A 20795-nucleotide genomic window follows, 5' to 3' on the forward strand; every position below is an offset into this window, starting at 1 on the left:
ATTTGGAATGTCTTTCTCGAAAAACAAAAAATAAAAATATGCTTTCGATAAGTTCTTTCCCCCTCTGGCGAGGGCTAAATTTGCTCAGCATTTAATAGGTAAAATTGGCTAACAGTGTCTGCACAGCCAGAGAGAAGTTGTCTAGCAAATCGGGTCAGTGACACACGGGAAACAAACATCAAAAAAGGGGTCCTAGATTGGTCTAGTCAGGTAGGCGTTAGGTGACCAAGGGAGCTGGGGACCCAGAGGACAGGACAAAGACGCGAGCGTCGCGCGCCCAGGGCTCAGCGCGCCTGCGCAGGGTAGCGGCCGTTCAGCCCGCGGCTCCGGGGCGGAGGCACCGGAGCCCCGGGTCACGTGGCCGCAGGCGGAGATGGGCGGGGCGTGGGACGTGCTGCCGCGTCCTCGCTGGCTTACAGGGCGGCGGCGGGGCGTGTGTCGTCTGTTAAGAGTGCTGCTCGCCCAGGTTGATCTGTGCATGCCACTCCTGGGTCAGACGGTGAGGTTGGCGTCTGCGAGGACGCGGCGGTGGAGGAGAAGGGCAACTGGAGACAGGCCAGGCGCCCCTTCTGAGGCTAAACGGCCCCGGCTTCGCGGGGATCATGGCATCGCTGGTGGACCGAATGCGGGGCCACGGGCGAATCGCCGCCGGGCTCCTGTTCAACCTGCTGGTGTCCATCTGCATTGTGTTCCTCAACAAATGGATTTATGTGCACCACGGCTTCCCCAACATGAGCCTGACCCTGGTGCACTTCGTAGTCACCTGGCTGGGCTTGTATATCTGCCAGAAGCTGGACATCTTTGCCCCCAAAAGTCTGCAGCCCTCCAAGCTCCTCCTCCTGGCCCTCAGCTTCTGTGGCTTTGTGGTCTTCACTAACCTTTCCTTGCAGAACAACACTATAGGCACCTATCAGCTGGCCAAGGCCATGACCACGCCGGTGATCATAGCCATCCAGACCTTCTGCTACCAGAAAACCTTCTCCACCAGAATCCAGCTCACGTTGGTGAGTAGCTTCAGCTTGCCAAGGCGCGGCTCTCCCGACCCACCTCCTGCACTGGCCCCGGGAAATTCGAACGCACACTGGTCTTTCCCTTCATCTTGAAATCCACAAATGAGTCATCTGTGAGCCAGTGAAGTTTCAGGCTTATTTTGGGGAGGGGGAAAAGGCCATCTTGTCAACCCAGAAGAGTGGGCTTGTGTGAGTTTTAGTAGCTGCCATTTGATGGAAATCGTTAAATGCTGTGATCGATAAGAAAAACTATTGTGTGGTACAGTCCAGTGTTATCAGAGTATCTGCAAAAGCTCAAACTGAAAAACAGCCTTTCTCCCCTAGGGGAATCAAATCGTGTATGATAAAATGTGAAGAGATTTAGCATAAAGTAGGTCTCAAAATGTCTGCAGCACCATACTGCCGAGCTGTCTGCAACTTTAAATAAAAGGAGGTGGACTCAATTTTAGCACTTAGTAACTTAGTATATTTAAGGTCTTCTTACTTTTTCTTTCTTTTTTATTTATTTTTTTTGTTTGTTTGTTTGTTTGTTTTTGAGACGGAGTTTCACTCTTGTGGCCCGGGCTGGAGTGCAATGGCGCGATCTCCGCTCACCGCAACCCCCGCCTCCCGCGTTCAAGCGATTCTCCTGCCTTTGCCTCCCAAGTAGCTGGGATTACAGGCATGCGCCACCACGCCCGGCTAACTTTATAGTAGAGACGGGTTTTCTCCATGTTAGTCAGGCTAGTCTCAAACTCCGACCTCAGGTGATCTGCACGCCTTGGCCTCCGAAAGCTCTGGGGTTACAGGTGTGAGCCACCGTGCCTGGCCTTATATTTAAAGTCTTTATGCTTTTATTGTTTTATATTTATGCTTAATGCTGTTTAGACACTATTTCGGGGATCCATTTACTCACCTTTGTATTCATGTGGTATTTTCTTGCAAAGTGCAATATATTTACCACAAATTTAAAATAGAATTAAATGTGAATATCAATATAGATTTATCATATTTCACGTTTAGGAAATAGGATTAACAACCAGTTTTCCCAAGTGAAAAAAGAAAACATTTATACAGGTTCATTGTTTCCCAGTTATGTGTTTATCATTAGCCTTGTAAGACATTGTGAAAGGAATACTAAATTTTTGTCTCTTGAATTTAATCTGAACAACATTTACCTCTTTTTCGTTACAGATTCCTATAACTTTAGGTGTAATCCTAAATTCTTATTACGATGTGAAGTTTAATTTCCTTGGAATGGTGTTTGCTGCTCTTGGTGTTTTAGTTACATCCCTTTATCAAGTGGTTGGTAATTTTTTTTTTCTTTATGTGCCTTTTTAGCAGATTTCATAAATTTTGAAGCTGTATTCCAAGGTTTAGAAAATACAGTATAGAGACAATAGACTGTTGGGAAGAAAGCGTAATTGCTTAAGTTGACTCAAGGTGAAGAGAAGAAAGGAGACAGAGAAACTTGGGTGTGTGATGCTGACCAAATACCTACCTGTTTGTAAGTGTATAATATCCATGCTTAACAGTCTCAGCTTGGGGTGAAGTTATTTTCTGGGAAATCTTTACAAAATATGTAGTAAGACTTTATACTTCCTAAGTTTGTTTATGTTTTTTGTGTACTCTTTACTTTTAACATTGTTGTGAAGGAGTGAGTATACTTCCAGAAATCTGAACAGTAAAGAAAAATTTCAGATTTTTAGATTTTTTTGCCTCAAAAATTATACTGCTGTTGTACTTGTTTATTGGCTTTTAATAATTTGTCTAATATAGATTATTATTATATTAATATAATAGAGTAATTTATATCAATGAATATTTTACCACTTGTGCAAGCACAGTGCCTTGCCTATAGCAGATATTCATTAAAAATGTGTTCATGGATTCAGTTACTTCATTACCATAAAACCTAACAAGTATGGTTTTTGTTTCTTATGTAGTGGAGAAAAAATAACTTGCTGTAGGGGACAGTGAAACGATATTCTCTCTATACTGAAAACCTTGGTCTGGAAATTCTGTGTGTGCCTGTATGGGAAATCAAAGCCAAAATGTGTAACCAATTTTACTTTTTTCACAAACATCCACTGGTTATTAAACTAAGGCATTCCTGTTAGAAATGTTAGGAGTTCAGTAATAGAGCCCTGGCATCTTAAACATTCTAGTAGTGATCATGTCAGAGATGGTGTTTGAAAATATTCTGCAGTGAAATACATTTTCTAGTGACAGAGAAGCAGTTTAAATAAAAGAAGAGGCTAGTGAACATTCCTATTCATCTTTCTTGTTAAATGCACTTGTTTTTGCCTAGTATAGGCTATTAAACAGAGCAAGAAATTGTACTCCTTATATGTAATGGATTCAGAGTACTCACCATCTCTGTCACTATGACCATTTTTGTTCACACAAGTCTCAAAATTGCTATAGATTAGAATCAAAGGTTCTATATCCCTAAGGTAGATATTTGAAATGAGATTGACCAAGGAATGATTGTAGATTAATGGACGGTTTCTTATCAGTAAATGGTAAAGGTATTATTACAAAATAGGTATATTCCCAAAACATTCCTCTTAAAGTTGTATCTGCCCAATGTATCTTGGCATAATTTCTATGTTGTTTCTCTTATACTGCTGGAGACATTAAAAGGAGTTAAAAGACAAGTGACCAGCTATTAGCTTGAGTTGTAGAAAGATAGTTGGCTCACTCATTCATTCAGCAGACATCTTTTCCGCATTATGTTCACCGTTGAGGATACAAAGATGAAAAGCAGCTACAGTCCAGCAGTGTAGAAACACATGGAGACAGCTGGTCACAATAGCATATGTACCCCAAGGTAGGAGGAAAGTTCTGAGGAACACCAAGGAGGAAGTGGCAGCTCTAAAAGAGGGGCGGTGAGGTAAGACTTTACGGAAAAGTTAACCATTTAAATGGAAGGGCACACAGAAATGAGCTCAGCAATAAAGGACAGCTGGTCTTTTCCTTGCAGTGTGCGTGAAAGTCTGGAGCAGTTTCGGAGAACTTGATTTGTTTGGTGAGGCTAGGCAGTCAGATGTCAGGGCCGTGAAGGCATACTAAGGAAGTGTGTCTTTATTGAGCACGCACCAGGAGAGGGGTTCAGACAGGGACTGACTTGATCGTTCCCCTTTAGAAAAGCAACTGATGGCAAGGAAGGGTGGGTAAAAGGGAAGGAAGGGTGAAAGGCAGAGCAGTCAGGAACCTACCTGTGCTTCACGGGACAAGCAGGAAGGGCCTGGGCTAGGGCAGTGGGAATGGACAGGGAAAGGTTAAAAGGCACTCCAGGGGCCTTTTGGGGAACACATGGGAGAACCTGATTGAATGTGAGAGTGAAGAAAGTAAGGCTCTGATCCCTGAGGGGGATTATATCATCAATTATTGGAACCACGCAAGAGGAGCCCATTTGTGGAAGAAAGGCACCAGTTGATTTTAAACAAGTTCCTGCAGATTATATAAGTAGAGATGGCCAGGAGACTGGCTAATACAAGGTTAAGGATGCTTAAGGGATGAGGGAAGAACAGTAGATCTCAGCAAATAGTAAAAGACATCAGTCAGGGCAATAAAGAGGAAGGCAGACATCTGCCTTAAAAACTAAGTGCAGGAGGCAGTGAGGGAGGAGTGTAAACCGGAGGGTAGTTCTTCCAAGCAAAATGTGCAGGTTCTGCAAAGAGGGCTCGCAGGAAGGGCCACAGGGAGTCTGGACATGGCCATGGAGGTCATGGTGCCCTTAGGAGAGCATTGGAGGGGTGGTGGCAGGAGCCAGGCTGTGCTGCATTGAGGAACAGTGGAGGCTTCAGAGCCCCTGCTGTTCCAGGCAGTCCTGTGGCCAAGACACACAGCTGCCTGGAGAGGCTGCGAAAGGAAAGTGGGGTGAGCACACACCCTCTGTATCCATTTTTGCTCGTTGCTGTGCCCCGAGGAGCAGGCAGCTTAGAAGAATGAGTTCTTTGTCCTTCACATTCACAGAGAACTCTTAGTTAAAGCTGGCAGGAGTATGGTTCAAATTCCCTGCTCTTCTATTTTTGTCTTGATGAATTTCTATAGACTTAGAGTTTATGTAACAAGATACCCAGACCTACAGGAACAAGACGTATGTAGAAGTCATTCAAAAGCCTAGCTGTTCTTGCCAGATGTGATCCAAACAGTCCTGTTAGAGCTTCTTCAGAGCCTCTTTTTCAGTTATATTTGTGAAGCATTTTGTGGACAAATGGGATTTGAGGTCTTGAGATGTTGTTTCTACTGAATGGTACGGTATTTTAGGGTTAGTGATTATCCAATGTATCTAGGTGTATTGGTGGGGGATGAGGAATAGTATCCACAGAAAAGTCATCCAGAGAGAGGACAATGTCTTCTACCATTGATTGGGTTCTCCAAAGCAACTGACAAGACCACATACCTTTTCAAGCCACACACATTGGCAGCCATCTCTAACCTGCCCCATGCCCCATTGTCATCCTGTCCCCCCAACCTCTGTCTTCCTTTGTTTTTTTTTAGACAGAGTCTTGCTCTATCACCCAGGCTGGAGTGCGGTGGCGCAATCTCAGCTCACTGCAACCTCTGCCTCCTTGGTTCTTCTGCTCAGCCTCCCGAGTAGCTGGGACCACAGGCGTGCACCACCATACCTGGCTAATTGTATTTTTAGTAGAGATAGGGTTTCACCATATTGGCCAGGCTGGTCTCGAACTCCTGACCTCAGGTTATCTGCCTGCCTCGGCCTCCCAAAATGCTGGGATTACAGGTGTCAGCCACTGCTCCTGGCCCCTGTCTTCCATTTTTAAATTTTTGCCATTTTTAGAAAGAAATGAAGTCCAACACTGCATCTGTATTCCTAAGCACCTGAATTTCCATTTTTCGCTTATTTTCCCAAGATCTTTTATCCTTGTAGGCCCTCATGTGCGTTTATTTTTCCCTGTTTACTAGGATCAGGTAGAAGGAAATAGAGGACTTTTCTCCCCCTTCTAAGAATTGAGAAGAAGCTAGATTATCAGAAATTAAATTTATAGAGCTATTTTCATCCATGGTGCTTAAAGGGCATTCATATAGCTTACTGGTCTTTGAAATCCTGTAGAATAATAGACATTTTATCTTCTCCTAGTCTATACCCCACATTCCCATCTTTGTGACTCTAGTTGTTGCATCTTTGATTAAGTGATACTATTTCTTTTGTGCCAGACATGTTTTATCTCCTAATTTTCAGTGGGTAGGAGCCAAACAGCATGAATTACAAGTGAACTCAATGCAGCTGCTGTACTACCAGGCTCCGATGTCATCTGCCATGTTGCTGGTCGCTGTGCCCTTCTTTGAGCCGGTGTTTGGAGAAGGAGGAATATTTGGTCCCTGGTCAGTTTCTGCTTTGGTAAGTTCTAATTGTTTTGATATCTAAGAAACAGTATAATAATAACTCCTCCATTATTAATATAATTTTTAGTTTTCAGAGCACTATGTCCGATCCATTCTCACATTTATCTTCGTAATCACCATATAAGGAGGTAAGGTAAGGATTCTTTTTCAGATGAAGAAATTGAGGCACACAAAGGTGAAGGTACTTGCCTAGAGTGAGGCAGCTACTTAGTGGCAAAAGCAGAACTACAATTAATGTCTTCTGATGCCTGGTTACTGTACTGACCATGTCAAGCTAGAGCCCACAAATAATTTGGACATTTAGGTTAAGTTAAACTTTTTTTACAGTGAAAACATAGCTTTATAATCACTATGTCGATTTTGAACACATGTAAAAATATAAAGAAAGTGAAGGGGCCAGGCACAGTGGCTCACTCCTGTAATCCCAGCACTTTGGGAGGATAAAGTGGGCAGATCGTTTACGCTCAAGAGTTTTAAACCAACCTGGGCAATATAGGAAGACCTCATCTCTACAAAAAAATTTAAAAATTGACTGGGTGTGATGGCTCATGCCTGTAATCCCGGGACTTTGGAAAGCTGAGGCGGATGGATCACTTGAGCTCAGGAGTTCAAGACCAGCCTGGCCAACATGGCGAAATCTGGTCTCTACTAAAAATACAAAAAGATTAGCTGAGGCTGGGTGCGGTGGCTCATGCCTATAATCCCGGCACTTTGGGAGACCAAGGCAGGCTACTCAAGAGGCTGAGGCACGAGAATTGCTTGAACCTGGGAGGTGGAGGTTGCAATGAGCCAAGATCGTGCCACTGCACTCCAGCCTGGGCCACAGAGCAAGATTCTGTCTCAAAAAAGAAATCAAAAAATTAGCCAGGCATGGTAGCACATGCCTATGGTCCCAGCTACTTGGGAGGCTGGGGTGGGAGGATCACTTGAGCCCAGGAGGTCGAGGCTGCAGTGAGCCAAGATAGCACCACTGCATTTCAGCCTGGGCAACAGAGGGAGACCCTGTCTCAAAAGAAAACCAAACCAAAACAACAACAAAAGAAAGTGAAGGGCCCCTGGAACGCTATCACACTAAAGTAATTACCGTTACCATTTTGGTGAGCATCATTTCATGGATCTCTTTTGTATAAACACATAGGTACACATGCATGTGTGTATAATTTTAGATATGGAATGATATCATAGATGCTGTTTTTATTGTGGATTCCTCTTCCCCAGCCTTCCTAGCCATACACTCTTCCACATTCCATTACTCCCTAATCCATGTCCCTTGAAGTCATGTTAATATTCTAAGTGCTTGTTCTTCCATATTTTTCTCCATGCCATATATATCCATATAAACACACACACACAGACACACACACACACACACACACACCCACCCCAATTAAACATCTATTTCTTTTTTTTTTCTTTCTTTTGAGATGGCGTCTCACTCTGTCACCCAGACTGGAGTGCAGTGGTGCAATTCTTGGCTCACTGCAACCTCCACCTCCCGGGTTCAAGCAATTCTCCTGCCTCAGACCCCCGAGTAGCTGGGACTGCAGGCGCACACCACCATGCCCAGCTAATTTTTGTATTTTTAATAGAGACGGGGTTTCACCATGTTGGCCAGGATGGTTTCGATCTCTTTATCTCAGGTCCTCCCGCCTCAGCCTCCCAAAGTGCTAGGATTACAGGCATGAGCCACCACACCCAGCCACATCTGTTTCTTTGACAAAAGTAGAATCCTATCACATATGCTTTTCTGTATCTTGCTTTTCTGACTTAATAATATCTCCTAAAAATCTCTCTAAAGCATTCTTTTCAGTGTCTGTATGTTTTGTTGTTGTTTTGTTTTGAGACAGAGTCTCACTCTGTAGTGCAGTGGCATGCTCTCTGTTCACTGCAACCTCCACCTCCCGGGTTCAAGTGATTCTTGTGCCTCAGCCTCCCAAGTAGCTGGAATTACAGGTGTGAGCCACCACACCTGGCTAATTTTTTTGTATTTTTGGTAGAGATGGGGTTTCACCATGTTGGCCAGGCTGGTCTTAACCTCCTGACCTCAAGTGATCCACCCACCTGGGCCTCCCAAAGTGCTGGGATTACAGACGTGAGCCACCGCGCCCAGCCAGTGTCAGTATAATAGCCCCTTTGCATATTCACTTTTTTCCAGTTCTTTACCACTTTGAACAATACTGTGATAAACATCCTTGTACATCATGTGTCCTCATGTACTGATACCTTTTTTCCTATGGAAATGAGTCCCAGGAGTGGAATTGGCAAATCAAGGACATATGTATTTTGGGGACTTTTATTTTTTAGAGACAGGGTCTGGCTATATTGCCCAGCCTGGCCTCAAGCTCCTGAGCTCAAGTGATCCCCCAACCTCAGCCTCCCGCGCAGCTGGGACTAATACTTTGGGGACATTTTAAGTTAAAATGTATAATCCTCCTATGTCTCAGTTCAGGCTGCTATAACAAAACTACAATGGACTGGGTGGCTTAAACAACAGATACTCGGTTCTCACAGTTCTGAAGTCTGGAAGTCTGAGATCAGGCTGCCGGTATGGTTGGGTTCTTGGTAAAGGCCCTTTTCCTGCTTTATAGATGGCATTCTTCTTGCCGTATGCTCATCTGACAACAAGGAAGAGGAGAAGCAAGCTCTCTCGTATCTCTTCTTATCATAGGGACTAATCCCATTCATGAAGGCTCTACCCTTATGCCATAGTCACTTCCCAAAGGCCCCACCTCCCAATACCATCACACTGCGGGTGAGGATTTCAACATAGGAATTTTGGGGGGACACAAACATTCAGTCCATAACACCTTACTTATCAGGAATTCCTGCTTCCAACAAGAGTTCCCACAACTCTTGGAACACAGTTAGTGGGAATGTCTTTTTTGTTGGTCGCATCAATTTATTAAGCACCTATATAGCCCCTCTTCTCTTCCCGGCACTATTCAAAGCACTGTGTAAATATTAACTTATTTAATTTTCATAACTTTATTAGGTTGATGCTATACTAATACTATTTGTATTAGTCCATTTTATGATGTTATAAAATAATACCTGAGACTGAGTAATTTATAAAGAAAAGAGGTTTATTTTGGCTTATCATTCTGCAGACAGTACAAGAAGCATTAGTGCTGGCATCTGCTTCTAGTGAGGGCCTCAGGAAGCTTACAATCACGGTGGAAGGCGAAGGGGAAGCAGGCATGTCACATGGCGAGAGAGGGAGCAAGAGGGAGAGGGGAGGAGATGCCAGTGTCTTTTAAACAACTAGCCTTCATGAGAACTAATAGAGCAAGAACTCATTACCCCTGGGGAGGGCACCAAGCCATTCATGAGGGATCCACCCCCATAACCCAAACACCTTCTACTAGGCCTCACCTCCAACATTGGTGATCAAATTTCAACATGAGATTTGGAGGGAACAGACATCCAAACTATATCACTATTGTTATTATTTTTACTGATAAGGAAACCGAGAGATAGAGAGTTAGTAACTGGCTCGCAATCCCACAGCTAATAAGCAGAGCCACAATTTGGATCCATGCCTTCTGGGTCCAAAGTCTATATTCTCCAGTGCTCTGCTCTGCTTCCTGTTAAGTAGACCAGTAGTGGTTTCAAATTTATATATTTTAGCATATACAGTTTTTTTCTAAAGTAGAAGTCATTGGACCATCTGTCAGATAATACTTCCACTTACTTTACAAAATAGCCATCCTGGTTATCTGGTTTCAAACCATTGCATCCTGGAGACCTTATGCTACAAGGAGAGAGGATTTTTTTGGTCGCCTTCTAACAGGTTGTAAAATGAGGACAGCAGCAGAAAAGCCATTTAAAAAAAAAAAAGTCAAAGAAACCAAGACCACAGAAGGCTGAGGCCATTTAGTGTAAGGGAAAGTCATCTTCATTCCTTAATGTCCCTAGGAGGCGTCCTTGACTCAAAGTAGAGCATTGTGTCAACTAACTTTTTTTTTTGCATATAAAGCCAGCATTACTCTAATACCAAAACCAGGAAAGGACACAACCAAAAAAGAAAACTGAAGACCAATATCCTTGATGAACATAGATGCTAAAATTTAACAAAATGCTAGCTAACTGAATCCAGTCACATATCAAAAAGATAATCCACCATGATCAAGCGGGTTTCATACCAGGGATGCAAGGATGGTTTAACATACTAAAGTCAATAAATGTGATACACTACATAAACAGAATTAAAAACAAAAATCACATGATCAGCCAGGTGTGGTGGCTCACGCCTGTAATCCCAGCACTTTGGGAGGCTGAGGCGGGCAGATCACGAGGTCAGGAGATCGAGACTAGCCGAGACCATCCTGGCTAACACGGTGAAACCCCTTCTCTACTAAAAATACAAAAACAAAATTAGCCAGGCGTGGTGGCAGGCACCTGTAGTCCCAGCTACTCGGGAGGCTGAGGCAGGAGAATGGCGTGAACACGCGAGGCGGAGCTTACAGTGAGCTGAGATCGTGCCACTGCACTCCAGCCTGGGCGACAGATCAAGACTCCAAAATAAATAAATACATAAATAAATAATACATAAATAAATAATCACATGATCATCTCAATAGATGCAGAAAGAGCATTTGACAAAATCCAGCATCGCTTTATGATTAAAACCCTCAGCAAAATCGGCATACAAAGAACATACCTTAATGTAATAAGAGCCATCTATGACAAACCCACAGTCAATATAATACTGAATGGGGAAAAGTTGAAAGCATTCCATTTGAGAAATGGAACAAGACAAGGATGCCCACTCTTACCACTCCTCTTCAACATGGAACTACTTTATATTCTTCAAAGTCCCTAACAAAGTAGAGTAATTGTGTTTTTAGTGATGTGATGTGCCAAGTATCAAGAAATAGGTATGCAGCATTCTGTGAACTCAATAAAATTAGCAATGATATATTTTAGATATATTTCTAGAAACTCTTTTTAAAATCTCTAAGCAAATTTCTCTATGTTGGCTATTTAATAGACCTCACTATTGTAAATTAAATGAGGTATTACTATATTTACCTAAGTAGGACACAAATCCAATTCCTCTGGTCTTCTTAAGACTGCACTGATTTTAACACAGATAAAACCTAGATGGGGCTGGGCACAGTGGCTCATGCCTATAATCCCAGCACTTTGGGAGGCCAAGATGGGAGGATCGCTTGAGCCCAGGTGTTTGAGACCAGCCTGGGCAACATGGTAAAAACCTGTCTTTACAAAAAACAAAACAAAATAACAAAACCCTACATAAGACAAAAAGCATCTTCAAATATGACATGTTTTCTTCGGAACTTAAACTTCTTAATAGTTTAGATCATGGATATTATTTTATCTAAATTGAGAAACAAAATGATTCTATAATTTGTTGGATAAAATTATGGGATAGATTTGAACAGAACATTGTATGTGTATATAGTGTTCCAACCCATTTGTCCCCCTGTTTCCAGCCAAGTTATCTATAAAAAGGAATAATATTTTTACATCTACTTTGTGGATGTACGTGAAAATTAAATGAGTGAATATATGTAAAACAGAACAATTATTGGTGCATAATAAGTGTTATGTAAGTGTAAGCTGTGATCATCGTGATTTTTATTATGTCCTCAAGTAGTTTCTAAGCTCTTTGAGGGCAGGAACTTTGTACATATTGCATTCCTCACAAGGCCTGGCCTATCTTTGTAGATATCCAATGAATGCTTATTGAGTTACATAAAAATAAAAATGAGGCCAGGTGCAATGGCTCAGGCCTGTAATCCCAGCACTTTTGGGACGCCAAGGCATGCAGATCACCTGAGGTCAGGAGTTCGAGACCAGCCTAGCCAACATGGTAAAACCCCATCTCTATCAAAAAATACAAAAAAAAGTAGCTGGGTGTGGTGGCATGGGCCTGTAATCCCAGCTACTGGGGAGGCTGAGGCAGAAGAATTACTTGAACCTGGGAGGCGGAGGTTGCAGTGAGTCGAGATTGCACCACTGCACTCCAGACTGGGTGACAGAGTGAGACTCCATTTAAAAAAAAAAAAAAAAAAGAGCAATTAAGATGTTAATGTGTGGATGGTTGGGATTATAAGAATTCCTTATATTCTTTCTGCTTTTCTTTATTGTCTGATTTATAATAATAATAATGCATATGTATACTTTTCTTTAGATTAATAAGAAAAATTAACCTGGAAATTCACAATCACAGAAAGGATGTTATTGCAGTATTTTTCATTGATTCTTGTGGAAAAAATTACATTTTTTTCTAAACACTGTTCATTCTGCCTTTTTACTTGCAATTCTTACTGTCTCCCAAATTCTCTTTCTAATCTTATTTATTAATGGTTGATATTTGAATTTTTTAAAATGCCGAATGAAATGTATCTTTGCTTGATGACTATAATGATTGGATTGCTTTGCATTAATGGTTCTTTTGTTTTATTTGTAGCTTATGGTGCTGCTATCTGGAGTAATAGCTTTCATGGTGAACTTATCAATTTATTGGATCATTGGGAACACTTCACCTGTCACGTATCCTTTTCATATAACTTACAAATGCATCGTCTTTTATATTCTCCAAAACTTTCACATTCATTACCTTATTTGAATCTCACACTATTGCACGGCCTACATTGAGTAGAGAGAGTTATTTTTAGCCTTTTACTGTATCTTTACACACAATAGGATTTTAAAGAAATATGACTGAAAGGGTGAGTGTGGTGGCTCACACCTGTAATCCCAACACTTCAGGAGGCTAAGGCAGGTGGATCACTTAAGACCAGGAGTTCAAGACCAGCCTGGATAACATGGTGAAACCCTGTCTCTACAAAAAATATATAAATTAGCAGGCTGGGCGCGGTGGCTCAAGCCTGTAATCCCAGCACTTTGGGAGGCCGAGACGGGCGGATCACGAGGTCAGGAGATCGAGACCATCCTGGTTAACACGGTGAAACCCCGTCTCTACTAAAAAAAATACAAAAAATTAGCCGGGCGCGGTGGTGGGCGCCTGTAGTCCCAGCTACTCGGGAGGCTGAGGCAGGAGAATGGCGTGAACCCGGGAGGCGGAGCTTGCAGTGAGCTGAGATCCGGCCACTGCACTCCAGCCCGGGTGACAGAGCGAGACTCTGTCTCAAAAAAAAAAAAAAAAAATATATATATATATATATATATATATAAATTAGCTGGGTAAGGTGGTGCACGCCTGTAATCCCAGCTACTCAGGAGGGTGAGGCACAAGAATTGCTTGAACTGGGGAGTCGCAGGTTAAAGAGAGCCAAGATTGTGCCACTGTACTCCAGCCTGGGCAACAGAGCAAGACTATGTCTCAAAAAAAAAAAAAAAAGAAAGAAATATGAACTGAGGAAATGGGTTAGCTTTTTGTGTCATGAATGTTTTTGAATTTTCTTATGTAATAGATGACCTTTTCCCTTACAAAAATTAATTCAGAGTACCATTTCTTACAGACAGTGAGATTAAATAAATATTTTTTGAATGAATAATGAGGTGGAGGTTTGGATTTTCAAACCATGTTCAGGTATTTATAGTAACAAAGTAAAGGAATGGTTAACAAATAACAAAAGATAATTTCAGGCCACTGGCATCTGGCTATGGAGTATGTGTTTGTACTTATTTGGATATGGGTGTGCCTGTTTTTCTCAATATTATTTCAAGTCAAGTAATGAAGTCATTGGCCGGGCACTATGGCTCACACCTATAATTCCAACACTGGGAGGCCGAGGCAGGAGGATCACTTGAGCTCAGGAGTGCAAGACCAGCCTGGGAAACATAGGGAGACCCTATCTCTACCAAAAAAAAAAAAAAAAGAAAGAAATGAAGTTATATGTTAAAGGTCAAATTCAACTGTCCATTTATACCATTCTGCTTGTCATTCTGTTTCTCTTCACATTTCACTCTGCCCCCACCCTTAGGCAAATGCAGAGAATGAATTTCCCCAGGAAGTAAATAAGTAGGATATTTGCCAACTATCAATAAAAAACAATGACGATAAGTTTTTTAGAAAACCAATACTTAACAAATATTTATTTTGTGTCAGATACTGTCAGAAATATTTTGTATGTATTAGTCCATTTAATTCTCACAGCAGCTCTGTGAGGTGGAGTCTGTCATTTTAGTTTATAGAAGAAATAGAGGCACAGAGAGGTTAGCTAGCTCACTTAAGGCCACACAGCTGACAAATGGGATGTCCAGATTTGAACCCATGCAGTCTAGTCCCAAAATTTGTACATCATGCTACCCAATCAAGACATCCAAATGTGTGCTCTGATTTAAAACATTAATTTATTCAGTAAGTATTGAATACCCACTAAACCATTGATATAAAAATATTTATATACTGAACATCTACTATGTGCCAGGCACCGGGGATACAGTAATGAACCATATAGACAGAAGTCTTTGCTCTCACAGGCTTGAATTCTGGTGAGGAAGATTAGAAATAGAAAACAATTAAATATTTATATACTACAGTGTGGGATAGTGTTAACTGCCAAGGAGTAAAAATAAGGCAGGGAAGAGAATGTGAAATGTCATAGACAGCACTGAAGTTCTAGGCAGGGCTAGTCAGGAAGGCCTTAGTGGGAAGATGACATTTGAGTAAAGACCTGAAGGAAATGCGGTTGCTCCATGCAGATCAGGAGGGAAGAATATTCCAGGCCGAGGCAACAGCAGGTGCGAGGCCCTAAAAAAACCAAGGAAGCCTGTGTGGTTGGAGCAGGTTGAGCAAAGGAGGGAATGTGGTAGGCTGAGAAGTAACACAGAACTGAATTGAGTAGGGCGTTTATGTAAGGACTGTTCCACTGAGTAAGATGGGAAGCCATTAGCATTTTGAGCAGAGAAGCGACATGATTTTACATACATTCTAATAGAAGCACTCAGTGGGCCGGGCGCAGTGGCTCACACCTGTCATTCCAACACTTTGGAAGGCCAAGACAGGAGGATCCCTTGAGCCCAGGAGTTCGAGACCAGTCTGGGCAACATAGTAAGACCCTGACGCTACAAAAAGTTTTTTAAAATAAATCACAGAATCACTCAGGGCTCCTGTGTTGAGAATAGAATAAAGAAGAATTTCTCAACCTCTGGGCTGTTGACTTTCTGGGCTGGACGGTTCTTAGTGCAGGCCTGTTTAGTACACTGTAGGATGTTTTCAGCAGGCCTGGGCTCTACCACCAGATGCCAGTAGCATACATACCCTTTGCCCAATTGTGACAACCAAAAATACCTCCAATGATTGCCCACAAAGCAGAATCACCCGTGGTTGAGAACTACTGGACTGTAAGAGGCACAGGAAACTGTCAGGAGACTGCTGCAATATTCCAATGTACAAGTCATAGTGGCTACCAGTATGGTAGCAGTGGATATAGTGAGAAGTGATTGGATTCTGGATATATTTCTAAGAAGAGCCAACAGGTTTTGCTGCCTAGTTGGATGTGGAGAAAGAGAAAACAAGGCTGATTTACATGGTTTTTGACCTGAGCACCTGGTAGAGTAGAGTTGCCATCAACTGAGGTAGGATAGCCAGAAGGAGGTTTGGGGCTGGGGAGGAAGATCAGGTGCTCAGTTTGGGGAGTATTTTTTTGTTCTTGTTTTTGAGACAGGGTCTTGCTCTTCACCCAAGCTGGAGTGAAGTGGCACGATCATGGTTCACTGCAAACTCGAACTGTTGGGTTCAAGCATTCTTCCCACCTCGGCCTTCCAAAGTGCTAGGATTACAGGTGTGAGCCCAGCTAGGTGCTCAGTTTTGGATAAACAAGTCAGAGTTCAAAGGTGACGTCTCAGCAGGAGGCATCACAAGGAGTCAGAAGTATGAAGCTGTGGTTTAAAGTGGTGAGACTGGTTGAGATTACCAAGCAAACAAGTAGAAGAAAATAAGTCCAAAGACTGAGCGTTGGGTTTGAGTCCAGTATTTGGAATTCAGAGAGATGAGAGGAACTAGCTGGAGGATGAGAAGGAGCAGTTAGAGGTGGAAGGAAGGAGGAGGGTGGCACAGAACCAGAGTGAGGAGGAGGAGGAGCGGTCGGTGTCTGCGTCAGATGCCGCTGGCAGGCCAAGTTCAAGGAGACTGGTCACCAATGAGGGGCTGAGTGAGGTGGAGGGCACTGGGTTTGACCAGAACATTCTGAAGGTTGGGGTGACAGCCTGCCTGGAGTAAAGTGTAGAACTGGAAATACCACATGTAGACTGCTCTTTTTTTTGTTGTTTTTACAAAAGGATTCATGAATAGTTTCTTTAAATTTGACTTCCTTCTAGTATAAATATGCTTAAAAGAGAAGCCTAGGAGTAAAGAAATTTAAAGTGTTAGAGCCAGTGCACATGAAGATAGCTCATAATTGAAAATAAAACATATTTTATTATGATTATTGCCAGTAACCTTGGGAAGATCCTCTGTGTCTCAGGAAGTCACCTCCATGGGATCAAGCCACCACATGCACCTGGGGACACGGCCCATGCTCTCCCGAGGCACTGCTGCTGCCCAGCAGGAACCTCCAGGCTGCTTAGGTGGGCTTGGGGGTCAGACAGGTCCAGGTGTGAACACCAAGCTCTGCCACTACCTGTGGGCCTGACTAGTATGGGAACTCTCAGGGTCTCACTCTGATCACTTATGAAATGTATGAAGTGGAGGAAGTGCGATCTATGATGTTGGGTGGTTGTATGTGAGAGAATGTGTCAAGCTCCAAGCAGGTGTTTATGACACATAGGTACTGCTTTTGGTAACTATTATTATAGCTAGCACATGTGGTGCTTACTATATGCTAGAAGCTTCGTGTATATTATTTGATCCTTACAGTAACCCTGGGAGGTATTATTTTGTTCCCCTTTTATATAGTGAGGAAACTGAGGCACAGAGTGGTAGCTATTTCTAGTGTTGTAATTAGGAAAAGCACATAGGCACACCTCATACATCTCAAGAACAAGAAAGTACTCATTTATATAGAAAAAATAATTATATTTAAATATAAGTAAGTGCGTGTGTGTGTGTGTGTGTGTGTGTGTGTGTGTGTGTGTGTGACGGAGTTTCACTCTTGCCCAGGCTGGAGTGCAGTGGCGTGATCTCGGCTCACTGCAACCTCCACCTCTTGGGTTCAAGCAATTCTCCTGCCTGTCTCCCAAGTAGCTGGGATTACAGGCATGCACCACCATGCCCGGCTAATTTTGTATTATTAATAGAGATGGGGTTTCTCCATGTTGGTCAGGCTGATCTCACAAACTCCTGACCTCAGGTGATCCACCCACCTTGGCCTCCCAAAGTGCTGGGATTAGGATTAGAGGCGTGAGCCACCGTGCATGGCCACAGGTAATTTTTAAAGGGGGTGTGTGTGTATTTAGTTTGCTTTTTAAATATACAGTGATTTGGAAAAACCTTAATCCAGCGGCATGTTACTGGCAGTATTTTGGATTAGAACATGGGCTTTGGAGTTAAATAGACCTGTTTATGTGCGGACTCCAACTCTGCTACTTACTAGCTCTGTAATCTGGGGCATGTTACTTAAAATCTCTGAGCCTCTACAACTGTAAATAGGAAGAGTGAGCCTGCAGTGAAGGTAAACGTGATGCCTAACTTCGAAGATTTCATGTAAATCGCCCAGTATGGTGTTTGGTGTGTAGTTGGTGCTCAGTATTGCTCCCTCTCCCCCTCCCGCTTTTCCCTCCTAAACTCAAGTTAGCTCTCTGGTACCTTATTCTCACTTCATTTCCCAAGGAAACACCACTGTAAAACATAATTATAAATTGCTATACAAAATAGCTTCCCTGGACCTTGTTCTGAATGTCTTTCCTTTTATATTGTATCCCTTTTCTTTTTTGGAGGTCAGTAGGAATGGTTGAGGCAGTCTTGTGTCTCTGATTAATCAATCGCTAAAACCTACCTGAAGAAACTAAGAAGTTCCCATTACTCTCTTTTTTTAGACAGTCTTGTTCTGTTGCCCAGACTAGAGTGCAGTTGTGCATTCTTGGCTCACTCCTGGGTTTCTCTCTTGTTGCCCAGGCTGGAGTGCAGTGGTACGATCTCGGCTCACCGAAACCTCCGCCACCTGGGTTCAAGCAATTCTCCTGCCTCAGGCTCCTGAATAGCTGGGATTAAAGGCATGCGCCACCACACCCAGCTAATTTTTGTATTTTTTGTAGAGACAAGAGTTTCACCATGATGGCCAGGCTGGTCTCAAATTCCCAGGATCAAGAGATCCACCACCTCAGCTTCCCAAAGTGCAGGGATTACAGGCATGATCCACCACGCCTGGTCCCATTGTTCTTTACATGGGGTGGGCTGCTTTTGAGTTGTTTTATGTAGCGTGAGTGTGTGTGTAAATATACCATCTATCTTATTCTTCCTTTTTATCCTTATCCAAAAACCTCAGCTATAACATGTTTGGACACTTCAAGTTCTGCATTACTTTATTTGGAGGATACGTTTTATTTAAGGATCCACTGTCCATTAATCAGGCTCTTGGCATTTTATGTACATTATTTGGCATTCTCGCCTATACCCACTTTAAGCTCAGTGAACAGGAAGGAAGTAAGAGTAAACTGGCACAACGTCCTTAATTGGGTTTTTGTGGAGAAAAGAATGTTGTCCCAAGAAGATAAAAAATATGGTTAAGTGTGCAAGTTACTAAAAAAAAAAAAAAAAAAAATTGGGGCCGGGTGCGGTGGCTCATGCCTGTAATCCCAGCACTTTGGGAGGCCAAGGCCAGTGGATTACCTGAGAAAAGGAGTTCGAGACCAGCCTGACCAACATGGAGAAACTCCGTCTCAACTAATAATACAAAATTAGCCAGGCGTGGTGGCGGGTGCCTGTAATCCCAGCTACTCAGGAGGCTGATGCAGGAGAATCGCTTGAACCCAGAAGGCGGAGGTTGCGGTGAGCCAAGATCGTACCATTGCACTCCAGCCTGGGCAACAAGAGCAAAACTCCGTTTCAAAAAAATTTGTGACTGATTCAATGATTGAATGATTTGTCGGAATTAACACAAAGGAAATTTTATTCATATAATGACTTTTTTTAAAGTGTCTCTCTAAAAAAAAACTTAATTATCTAAAACCAAAATGGTTCATGCTTCTTTTTAAAAATGATTGTATGAAATGTATGGGATGGTTGGCCAGGTGTGCTGGTGCACACCTGTAATCCCAGCTACTTGGGAGGCTGAGACATGAGAATTGCTTGAGCCTGGGAGGCGGAGCTTGCAATGGGCCGAGATAGCACCACGGCACTCCAGCCTGGGCAACAGAGCAAGACTGTCTCTCTCTCTCTATATATATATATACACCATCTCATATATATGTGGGACATATATATATGGGATGGTTTGGTTATTCCCAGCAAAGTACATAAAAATTAAAGTTCTGTGATAATGACAAAGGAATTGCTGTTACTGTACTGCAAATGTGCTATGGGTTCTCAGTGTTCATTCTTCTAAGGAAGGACACACAGTAGTAGCTCTTTGCTTGCTGATAGATGGTTTCCCAATGTGAGATTTGTTATTTTGATCAGAGTATTCAAATTAGAATTTAAATCTAGCATTTCTATTTTAGTTTAGCTTCCTGATGATTTATGTAAACGAAATCTCATTTATAAAGTATAATAAAGATGACTGTAAGACAAAATCCAATTCTAAAAGTATGATTTTTTTCTAGTAGAAAATCGGTGTAAGAAATCATACATTATTCATACATTTATAGGTCATCTCTTTGAGTTTTTGGTGAACTATAGAAACTATATGGAGTTAAAAAACAATAGCGGCCCATTGCAGTGGCTCATCCCTGTAATCCCAGCACTTTGGGAGGCCGAGGCGAGTGCATCACCTGAGGTTGGGAGTTCAAGACCAGCCTGACCAACATGGAGAAACTCCGTCTCTACTAAAAATACAAAATTAGCCCTGCATGGTGGCGCATACCTGTAATCCCAGCTATTCGGGAGGCAGAGGCAGGAGAATCGCTTGAACCCAGGAGGCAGAGGTTGCAGTGAGTCGAGATCATGCCATTGCATTCCAATCTGGGCAACAAGAGTGAAACTCCATCTCAAAAAAAAAAAAAAAAGCCCTATGTGTAAATGGCTCAAAGAAAAGACTATAAATGGAATTGAACATGTTTGTTAGCTGTGTAAGCATTTTATATTGGTAATTTTTTTTTTCTTTTTTTGTCTTACTGTTAACCAAGCTAGAATGCAGTGGCACAATCATGGCTCTCTGCAGCCTCAACCTCCTGGGCTCAGGCAATCCTCCTGCCTCAGCCTCCCCAGTAGCTGGGACTACAGGCGCACACCAACACACCTGGCTGATTTTTATATTTTTTGTAGAGACAAGGTTTTGCCATGTTGCCCAGGCTGATCTCAAACTCTTGAGCTCAAGCCATCTATCTGCCTTGGCCTCTTGAAGTGCTGGGATTACAGGCCTGAGCCACCACACCTGGCCAGTAATTTCTTAATCCTGC

The 20795-nt window shown here is 42.6% G+C and overlaps 1 protein-coding gene across 1 annotated transcript; it reads left to right on the top strand.

Moving 5' to 3' along the window:
• Window positions 1–420: 420 nt before the first annotated feature.
• Window positions 421–19293, top strand: SLC35E3 (solute carrier family 35 member E3). Its single transcript, NM_001194726.3, is given in 5 exon segments — window positions 421–1004; window positions 2184–2294; window positions 6202–6360; window positions 12802–12884; window positions 18725–19293. Coding segments are annotated over 5 exon segments (942 nt in total). The 5' UTR covers window positions 421–602; the 3' UTR covers window positions 18912–19293.
• The last annotated feature ends 1502 nt before the right edge of the window (window positions 19294–20795 follow it).

This window comes from Macaca mulatta, chromosome 11 (genome assembly GCF_049350105.2).
Source record: "Macaca mulatta isolate MMU2019108-1 chromosome 11, T2T-MMU8v2.0, whole genome shotgun sequence".
NCBI lineage: Eukaryota > Metazoa > Chordata > Mammalia > Primates > Cercopithecidae > Macaca > Macaca mulatta.